The following is a 9,578-nucleotide window of genomic DNA, read 5'->3' as shown; positions in this document are numbered from 1 at the left end:
CTGACTAGCTGCAGGTTCTAGGCCAGGGTTCTCAAGCTGGTGGCCCTCCAGCTGTTGCGAAAATCCCATTATGCCCCTGCCTGTGGGAGTCAGGCTTGTAACTGTCAGCCTTGCAATGCCTCATGGGAATTCTAGTTTCACAACAGCTGGAGGGCCACCAGTTTGAGGCCCCTGTTCTAGGCTGTTCATTCACCATCTCTCTCTGTCATCCTCACACAGCAGAGATGGTTTTAAGCTTTATCTCCACCTGCTGGAGACCTCTTGTAGCACAGCCTTAAAGGGCAAGTCCACCCAGCAGAAGCAAAATCTGGGAAATCCCTTTCCAGGTACTGGCCCCTTGGGAATAATTCTGTTGTGGTGGGTCTACCAGATACTTCAGATGACAACCGGAGGCTGTGAGAGGTAAGGGCCGCCTTCATGGAATCCTAGACCCTTTACCTGCAGGAGCGCCCAATGAGAGGGCTCAGACCAGAAATGGGGAGATCTGGGGACTTAAGATTGCAGGAGCTGCTGGTAATGCCTGGAGGTAACGTGGAGGAGATGAGGGTTGCCTGAAGTTCTAAGTAACACCCCCATTGGGGTCAGAGGCGGGGGGATGGGTATATCAAATTGGGATTTATAATTGACAATGATTGTATTGACCTATCTGAAAACTGGTGCAGTGGCTGCTTCTAAAGATCCTTAAAGGGGAGCTCTGCTTAGTGGTTGTAGACAGAGGGAATTGGGGCTGGAGTATTAATACCACACCCTTTCCTTGCTGTGCTGGTCTTTGCTCCTCCGTCACCCACAGTTTTTGCAGTTCTGCTCCTCCTGGAAGCTTCTATAGATGACAGAAGTCCTGGAGAGGTCCTGGGGGTGATGAGATTCTCCAGATAAATCAAACGGGTGACAGAAGGCCGAGCTATAATGGGTGTTCTGGAGTAGGGAGGGCTGCATATGGTATCGCATTGAATGTTGGTGGAGCGGAGTGGTGGACGCGGTCAGAAGTTCTATGTACACGTCTTCCTGCGTTTGGCTGTCTGTCCTTCTGTGGTGTTCCATCGGAATGGAGAGGGGCTCACGCAGCGTTCTCCCCAGTAAAGAGCGCAGGGTGGATGGACATGGTGGCAATGTAGGGACATTGTGATAATGTAGAGTGGATGAACATAGTGGCAGTGGAGGGTTGGCCTGGCAGAGTGGATGGACATCATGGCAGTGGAGGGTTGGTCAGTTGGGGCATTGTGGCAGTGTAGGATTAGCTTGGCAGTTTTGGGACATCGCCACAATGTCCCAAATCTGTCAGATTAAAGCGGGAGTTCACCCATAAAACAATTTTTCCCCTTAGATTAATGCTCGTTTTGTCTAGGGGAATCGGCTAGTTGTTTTAAAATATGATCCGTACTTACCGTTTACGAGATGCATCTTCTCCGTCGCTTCCGGGTATGGGTCTTCGGGAGCGGGCGTTCCTTCTTGATTGACAGTCTTCCGAGAGGCTTCCGACGGTCGCATCCATCGCGTCACTCGTAGCCGAAAGAAGCCGAACGTCGGTGCGGCTCTATACTGCGCCTGCACACCGACGTTCGGCTTCTTTCGGGAAATCGTGACGCGATGGATGCGACCGTCGGAAGCCTCTCGGAAGACTGTCAATCAAAAGAGGAACGCCCATTCCCGCAGCCCATACCCGGAAGCGACGGAGAGGATGCATCTCGTAAACGGTAAGTACAGCTCATATTTTAAAACAACTTGCCGATTCCCCTAGACAAAACGAGCAGGAATCTAAGGGGGAAAAAGTGTTATGTACGGGTGAACCCCCGCTTTAACTCTATATTGTCACAATGTCCCAAAACTGCCAAGCTAACCCTCCACTGCCACAATGTAGAGTTGACCTGGCAGTGTTGGGACATGGTGGCAGTGGAGGGTTGGCCTGGCAGAGTGAATAGACATTGTGGCAGTGGGAGGGTGGCCCAGGCAGTTGGGACACTGTGACAATGCATAGTTGACCTGTCAGCATAGGGACATGGTGGCAGTGGAGGGCTGGCCTGGCAGATTGGATGGACATCATGGCAGTGGAGGGTCGGTCGGTTGGGACATCGTGGCAATGTAGGGTTAGCTTGGCAGTTTTGGGACATTGTGGCAATGTAGAGTTGACCTGGCAGTGTTGGGACATGGTGGCAGTAGAGGGTTGGCTTGGCAGAGTGAATGGACATAGTGGAAGGTCGGTTGGGCAGTTGGGACATCGTGGCAGTGTAGGGTTAGCTTGGCCGTTTTGGAACATTGTGGCAATGTCCCAAAACTGCCAAGCTAACCCTACACTGCCACGATGCCCCAACCGACCTTCCACTGCCATGATGTCCATCCACTCTGCCAAGTCAACCCTCTACTGCCACTACGTCCCTATGCTGACAGGTCAACTCTACATTGCCACAATGTCCCAAAACTGCCAAGCTAACCCTACATTGCCACGATGTCCCGACCGACCCTCCACTGCCATGATGTCCATCCAATCTGCCAGGCCAACCCTCCCTGCTACCATGTCCCTATACTGACAGGTCAACTCTGCATTGCCACAATGTAGAATTGGCCTGGCAGTGTAGAGTTAGCTTGGCAGTTTTGGAACTTTGTGGCAGGGTCGGCCTGGCAGAGTAGGTACATCATGTCGGTGAAGGTACATCCTGGCAGTGAAGGGGTTTTGCACAGACATGGCTCTCTTGCTCACTTGTGACAGTTTTTTGTCTTCCAGGGGCCGCTGGCTGTGTAGCGACACTGTTGCATGACGCAGCGATGAATCCTGCTGAAGGTGAGTTGATTTGTTGGTGACGGGCTGGCGGCAGAATGTGAGCCATTAATTTCCTCAGAAATGTGCTCTCCTGGGATCCTTCCTTCCTGCTGTGTGCTCCTAGCCAATCCGCACTTCCCATTCTGTCTGTAGACATGCTGAGTCTTTGATTGGCACAGATCCTCTGATTGGAAGCCCAGGGCTGAGAGAAATGTGTCCCTCCCCATTGCTGAACAATGACTGGTCACTGTTTTTTTTTTTTATAAAAAAAATTTCCAACGCATAATGCTAGACTTGAAGGGTGTGTGTGTATATATATATGTATGTGTGTGTGTGTGTGTGTGTGTGTGTGTATGTGTGTGTATATATATATATATATATATATATATATATATATATATAATCTCAGACTTGAAGGGGATTATATATATATATATATATATATAATCTCAGACTTGAAGGGGATTATATATATATATATATCTCTCTCTCTCTATCCAATTTATTTATTTTTTTAATAAACCATGTCATACTTGCCTCCACTGTGCAGTTCGTTTTGCAGTGTGGCCCCAATCCTCTTCTTCTGGGGTCCCTCGGGTGTCTTGGCTCCTCCCCCGCAACAGCTAACCCCAGTTCCGGGAAGCACTCTCCCAAGGGGGTTGGCTTGCGGGGGCGCTCTAATGATACTCGACGGCTATAGCCAAGCAGACTCTGGCTGGAAAAAGCGCCCAGAGGCGATTCAGTTCGCATGAGTTGCGCTATACAAGTCATTCATTCACAGCCGCCGACTGTATCACTCGGCCCCGCCCCCGGTGCACTGCATCATTGATTTGATTGACCGTAGCGGGAGCCAATGGCTGCTCTGAATCTCCAATGAAGAGCCGCCTCAAGCTGGGTGAAACCATTGAGGGATCGCGCCCAGAGTTTTGTGGCTCAGGTAAGTAAAATGTTGGGGGCCTGAGTGTGATAATTTTTTTTTTTTTTTTTGGAAAACGGCCCCATATGTTATGTGTATATCATTACCTGTAGGCGGCTGCTTTTATAGATTTCCATTGACCTGGTGGGGTGGGTTGGGCAGAGTTCTCTCACTTGAAGAGTAAGGGAAGGCTAGGACCTCTGTTAGCTGGTTATTGTTGGTGTCCCTATTGGAGATTTTCCCTCACTTCCTGTCCAGATGACACCTATACCTGACAGAGGTTCTCTCCTTTGCCTGCTCTATCCTAAACTAGGGATGGCTGGAGTTGCTGAAACCTGACATGTCCTGGGATCCTCAGTAATGTTTTGTCCTTTCTTCCTCTCCCCAGTAATCAAGCAGAGGATGCAGATGTACAACTCGCCGTACCGGAAGGTGACGGACTGTATGAGAGCCGTGTGGCGCAACGAGGGTGCTGGTGCCTTTTACAGAAGCTACACGACGCAGCTGACCATGAACATCCCCTTCCAGGCCATTCACTTTATGACTTATGAGCTCATGCAGGAGCACCTAAATCACCAGAGACAATACAACCCAACCTCCCACGTGCTGTCCGGCGCCTGCGCAGGGGCGGTGGCCGCCGCCATCACCACGCCGCTGGACGTTTGCAAAACCTTACTGAACACGCAGGAGACGCTTGCCTTGAATTCCTCCAACATGAGCGGACATATCACCGGCATGGCCAACGCCGTTAGGACGGTTTATCAAGTGGGCGGCATCGCGGCCTACTTCCGAGGAGTTCAGGCCCGAATCATCTATCAGATGCCCTCCACGGCCATCGCGTGGTCTGTGTACGAGTTCTTCAAATACATCATCACCAAGCGTCAGGAAGAGAGGAGGGCGGGTCACTGAAGCGCCATACCAAAGCACAGCCGTTATTCCAGGCCGGGGTGAACTGTCAGCCGGCATGATCTGCCTTTTTTTTTCTTTTAATGTTTTATCTAACCTGTTCTTAGCGTGCCGAGAGCTCTGTCCTCCATCACTGTCCCTTAATACAATGCACAGAACACGGACTGTATGTCTTCTTCTTTACCAGGTTCTGCCTTATGGTCAGTTTTATCGCACCTTCTAAAGTGACAAATCTCTGGTACCGTCGCTGGACCGCGGGTATAAAAGTCTGGAGAGAGAACAGTTCTTGTTGCCGATAGCAATTAGTCCCGTTTCTTTGCCCTGCTGGAAAAATGAAATGGGCTACCTGGTTGGCATAGCAAGGCTGGCCTGGAGCGGGTATCCAATAGACACGTAGAACAAGCAGGTCAAAGCCAACCCACACATACACGCCCCCTCCCTCTATATGCAGACTGCTGATTTGACACAGTTGTGTAAATTCTGGTACCTGTTAAGTTCTTGGCTGTGTTCACAAATGTCTGAAACAGTGGCGTCGCTAGGGGGTGGCTATTGGGGCTATAGCCCTGAATCTGTGACCTATATCCCCAAGTCTGGAGTTGCTACCCTTGAGATCTGTTGGCCTATACCAGGGATATGCAATTAGCGGACCTCCAGCTGTTGCAAAACTACAAGTCCCATCATGCCTCTGGGTGTCACGCTTGTGGCTGTCAGAGTCTTTCTATGCCTCATGGGACATGTAGTTCTGCAACAGCTGGAGGTCCACTAATTGCATATCCCTGGCCTATACGATTATGATCGGTGACCAGGAACATGCACACCAATATGGCGTTTGACCGACATTTGTGGCGTGCTTTTCCGGGTCAGTGACTCGTTTTTGAAGACCAAGTAAATGGGTAGGTGGGACTTTAAGGGCAACTTCAACTCCCCAATGAGAACATTTATAAAAACGTGCATTTATTTGTATATATTAAAATCGCATTACTGATATTGCAACAATTTTAACCACTTTCTTTTGTTTTTTTAAATACAGTTTAATGAATAAAAAAACAAAACCATAAAGTTAGCCCAATATATTTATTATTTTTTGTATTATGTAAAAGATGATGTTAAAGCGGAGGTCCACCTAAATATTTTTTTTTTTTTTTTTTAAATAAAAGTCAGCAGAAGCTTTTGGCTTTATAATTAAAAAAATATTTAATATTAATATAAAAATGTATATATTATTAAAAAAAAAAAAAATATATATATATATATATATATATATATATATATATATATATATATATAATTAATATATACATTTTTATATTAATATTAAATATTTTTTTAATTATAAAGCCAGAAGCTTCTGCTGACTTTTATTTAAAAAAATAGATAAATAAAATGAACACTTACCTGTCCATGGTCCCCACGATGTCGGCAGCGGAAGATGAGCAATCTCTCGGCTTCCCCCGCGGCCATCCTCGGTGAGGGAATCAGGAAGTGAAGCGTTGTGGCTTCACTGCCCAGTTCCCTACTGCGAGTCGCACGGCGCATTCTCACTGGTCCCTGCTGTCTCCTGGGACCTGTGTGTTTCCCAGAAGGGGGGGGGGGGTGATGCGAAGGGGCGGGAGTCTATTCCTGGAAGTGGGTGCAAATACTTGTATTATACAGGGTTCACATTTTGTGTGGACCTCCGCTTTAAAGACTAAGGCCCAGATCCACGAAGAACTTGCGTAAGTTCTACGATGCGCCAGCGTATCTTTGTTTTGAATTCACAAAACAAGATACGACTAAATGTGGACTAGATCCGACTGACGTACGTCTTAGTACGATTTTCCGTCGTTTGTGTAAAACGTTCGAATAGGGCTTTGCGTAAATTACGTTCACATCAAAAGCATTGACTATTTGCAACGTGATTTCGAGCATGCGCACTGGGAAACCCCCACGGACGGCGCATGCGCCGTTCAAAAAAAACATAATTTACGTGGGTTCAATAGGAATTAACATAAAACACGCCCACATCTTAGTCATTTGAATTTCGCGCCCTTACGCCGACACATTTTACACTACGCCGCCGTAACTTATGGCGCAAATTCTTTGTGGATAAGGAACCTCCGCTCTAAGTTACGGCGGCGTAGTGTATCTGAGATGCGCCGAGGTACGTGGATCTGGCCCAATACCTTTTTCTGTCACTAGTTGGTTTCAAGTTAAAATCCATTATTTATATTATCTTTTGCTAGAAAATTACTTGAACCCCCAAAACTTTTTTTTTTTGTAGCAGAGACCCTAGAGAATAAAATGTTGCAATATTATGTCGCACTGTATTTGCGCAGCGGTCTTTCAAATGCAATTTTTTTAAAGTAAAAAAAACACTGACAAACTAAAAAAAAACACGGTAAAGTTAGCCCATTAAATTTTTTTGTATTATGTGAAAGATGTTAAGCCATGAGAATCATGATATTCTAAGCAAAAATAAATAAATCATGATCCTCATTTTTGGCCAGAATCGTGAAGCTCTGCCGTAGCCGCATCTGAAGCACTGGGTCGGTTTGAGCGGCGTCTTACCCCACGCTTCCGAATTCGTGCCTGGCGCCTCCTCCCACTTTTAGAATACCGGTAGGGGCGACTGTTCTCTTCTAAGCTTTGAGCGGCGCCCCAAGTCTACACCTAATCGCATTCAGCTTCCTGTGTTATGTTCGAGCGCAGGGATCCTCAAACTACGGCCCTCCAGCTGTTGCGGAACTACACATCCCATGAGGCATTGTAAAACTGACATTCACAGACATGACTAGGCATGATGGGAATTGTAGTTCCTGAACAACTGGAGGGGCCGTAGTTTGAAGACGCCTGTTCTAGGGTGCTCCCAACTGTTGCAGAATTACAAGCCCTATAATGCCTCTGGGAGTTATGCCTGCAATGCTTCATGGGACTTGTAGTTTCCCAGCAGCTGGAGGGCCATGGGTTGGGCGCCCTTATATCTACTACAAGTCCCATCGTGCCTCTGGAAGTCATGCTTGTAATAGTCAGCCTTGCAGTGCCTCATGGGACTTGTAGTTTCCCAACAGCTGAAGGGCCATGAGTTGGGCGCCCTTATATCTACTACAAGTCCCATCGTGCCCCTGGAAGTTGTGCTTGTGATGGTCAGCCTTGCAGTGCCTCATGGGACTTGTAGTTTCCTAACAGCTGGAGGGCCATGGGTTGGGCGCCCTTATATCTACTACAAGTCCCATCATGCCTCTGCCTTTGGGGAGTCATGCTTGTAATGATCAACCTTGCCTCATGGGACTTGTAGTTTCCTAACAGCTGGAGGGAGGGCCATGGGTTGGGCGCCCTTATATCTACTACAAGTCCCACCATGCCTCTGCCTTTGGGGAGTCATGCTTGTGATGATCAGCCTTGCCTCATGGGACTTGTAGTTTCCCAGCAGCTGGAGGGCCATGGGTTGGCGCCCTTATATCTACTACAAGTCCCATCGTGCCTCTGGAAGTCATGCTTGTAATGGTCAGCCTTGCAGTGCCTCATGGGACTTGTAGTTTCCCAATAGCTGGAGAGCCATGGGTTGGGCACCCTTATATCTACTACAAGTCCCATCGTGCCTCTGGAAGTCGTGCTTGTAATGATCAGCCTTGCAGTGCCTCATGGGACTTGTAGTTTCCCAGCAGCTGGAGGGCCATGGGTTGGGCGCCCTTATATCTACTACAAGTCCCATCATGCCTCTGGAAGTCATGCTTGTGATGGTCAGCCTTGCAGTGCCTCATAGGACTTGTAGTTTCCCAGCAGCTGGAGGGCCACAGGTTGGGGGCGCTCTTTTATCTAGCAGAACTGTTCTCTCTTCAGGACTTTTTTGTTTTCTATGCCGAAGGTCAGCTTAGAAGTTCTTCTCATTCTGCCTTTCTACCAATTATTCCACGAGGTGGAGTCTCTTCGGAGAAGTTGAGTAGATCCAAGGCGGTCTCTTGGCTAAAAAGAGAACTTTGTAGACTGCAGGACCCCCCTGCATGGGTTCTCTTACGCGTTTTACTCTTCGGACATGTCTGTTACGGGGTAACCAAGGGGGGAAAAGGGTGTAGCTTTGCCCCCCCACTCCATACACTCCAGTATCCTTACCAAAGTCCTTGTCTCCAGACGTACCAGAAGACCCCCGGCCGTTGTCGACACGCACACTCTAAAGCACTTAAACCGTATGGTGGTGGCTGCAGACTTTCTGGTTTTCTTTGTAGCGGGAGGTCATTGACTTGGTGGCCCTTTTACTTCTCGAAGACGATTCTGTCTTCTATGCCAATGAATAGAAACCCCTCCCCCCCTTAGGAAAATGATTCGGTGTACAGCATAAATGCGCTCAGCTATGACTAGTCCGGGGGGTTGGGGGTCTCGGGGGACCAGGAATTTTAGGAGAAGAGCGGGGAATGGCGGCGGAGTCACTTGTGGGTTTCGGAGGCCATCGCAGCTTTATGGACTCGGCTGGACGAGCTGCCTTGTTGTTCCTTCAGCACAATGACGTGTTTGTCCGGCGGGTACACCCATCGGTGAGCGCACTTTGTTTTTCCATCATTTGCACAACTGATGATCCTTTGACTGCGTGGTAACAGCGAGTGTCAACATGGAGGGAAGCGGGGGGAAACGTTCTGTATCGGGATGTTAAACAAGTTTATCCGGTGACTGTACAAAGCTGTTCCCTAAACTGTACATTTCCTGGTCCACATTAAAGCGAAACCTGAGACGGTAAATAACGCTTCCAGTGTCTGAATTGCTTTATGACTTCGGGGGGGGGGGGGGGGGGGGGGGTCTCCTCTCCTAAATAAAAAATCTACGTAAGAGGCTGGGGATATTATAATTTATTTGAGAAAAGGCCCCTTTTTGCGATTCGGCGCTGATTCGCTTTAACTGACAATTGCGCGGTCGTTGCGACATGGCTTCCAGACAAAATTGGCGTCCTTTTTTTCCCACAAATAGAGCTTTCTTTTGGTGGTATTTGATCACCTCTGCGGTTTTTAGTTTTTGCGCTATAAGCAAAAATAG

The 9,578-nt window shown here is 48.2% G+C and overlaps 1 protein-coding gene across 1 annotated transcript in view; it reads left to right on the top strand.

Moving 5' to 3' along the window:
- The window catches only part of SLC25A28 (solute carrier family 25 member 28), a 15,789-nt gene extending 11,048 nt beyond the window's left edge, over window positions 1-4,741 (top strand). Inside the window, exons 3-4 of the mRNA XM_040361297.1 lie at window positions 2,720-2,776; window positions 4,060-4,741. Coding sequence (XP_040217231.1) covers window positions 2,720-2,776; window positions 4,060-4,580 — 578 coding nt within the window. The 3' untranslated portion in view covers window positions 4,581-4,741. The remainder of the gene's footprint in view (window positions 1-2,719; window positions 2,777-4,059) is intronic.
- Window positions 4,742-9,578: the final 4,837 nt, after the last annotated feature.

Source organism: Rana temporaria, chromosome 8, assembly GCF_905171775.1.
Source record: "Rana temporaria chromosome 8, aRanTem1.1, whole genome shotgun sequence".
NCBI classification, from domain to species: Eukaryota; Metazoa; Chordata; class Amphibia; order Anura; family Ranidae; genus Rana; species Rana temporaria.
The sequence above is the reverse complement of the archived record's forward strand: the minus strand, read 5'-3'. Positions and strand labels throughout refer to the sequence as shown.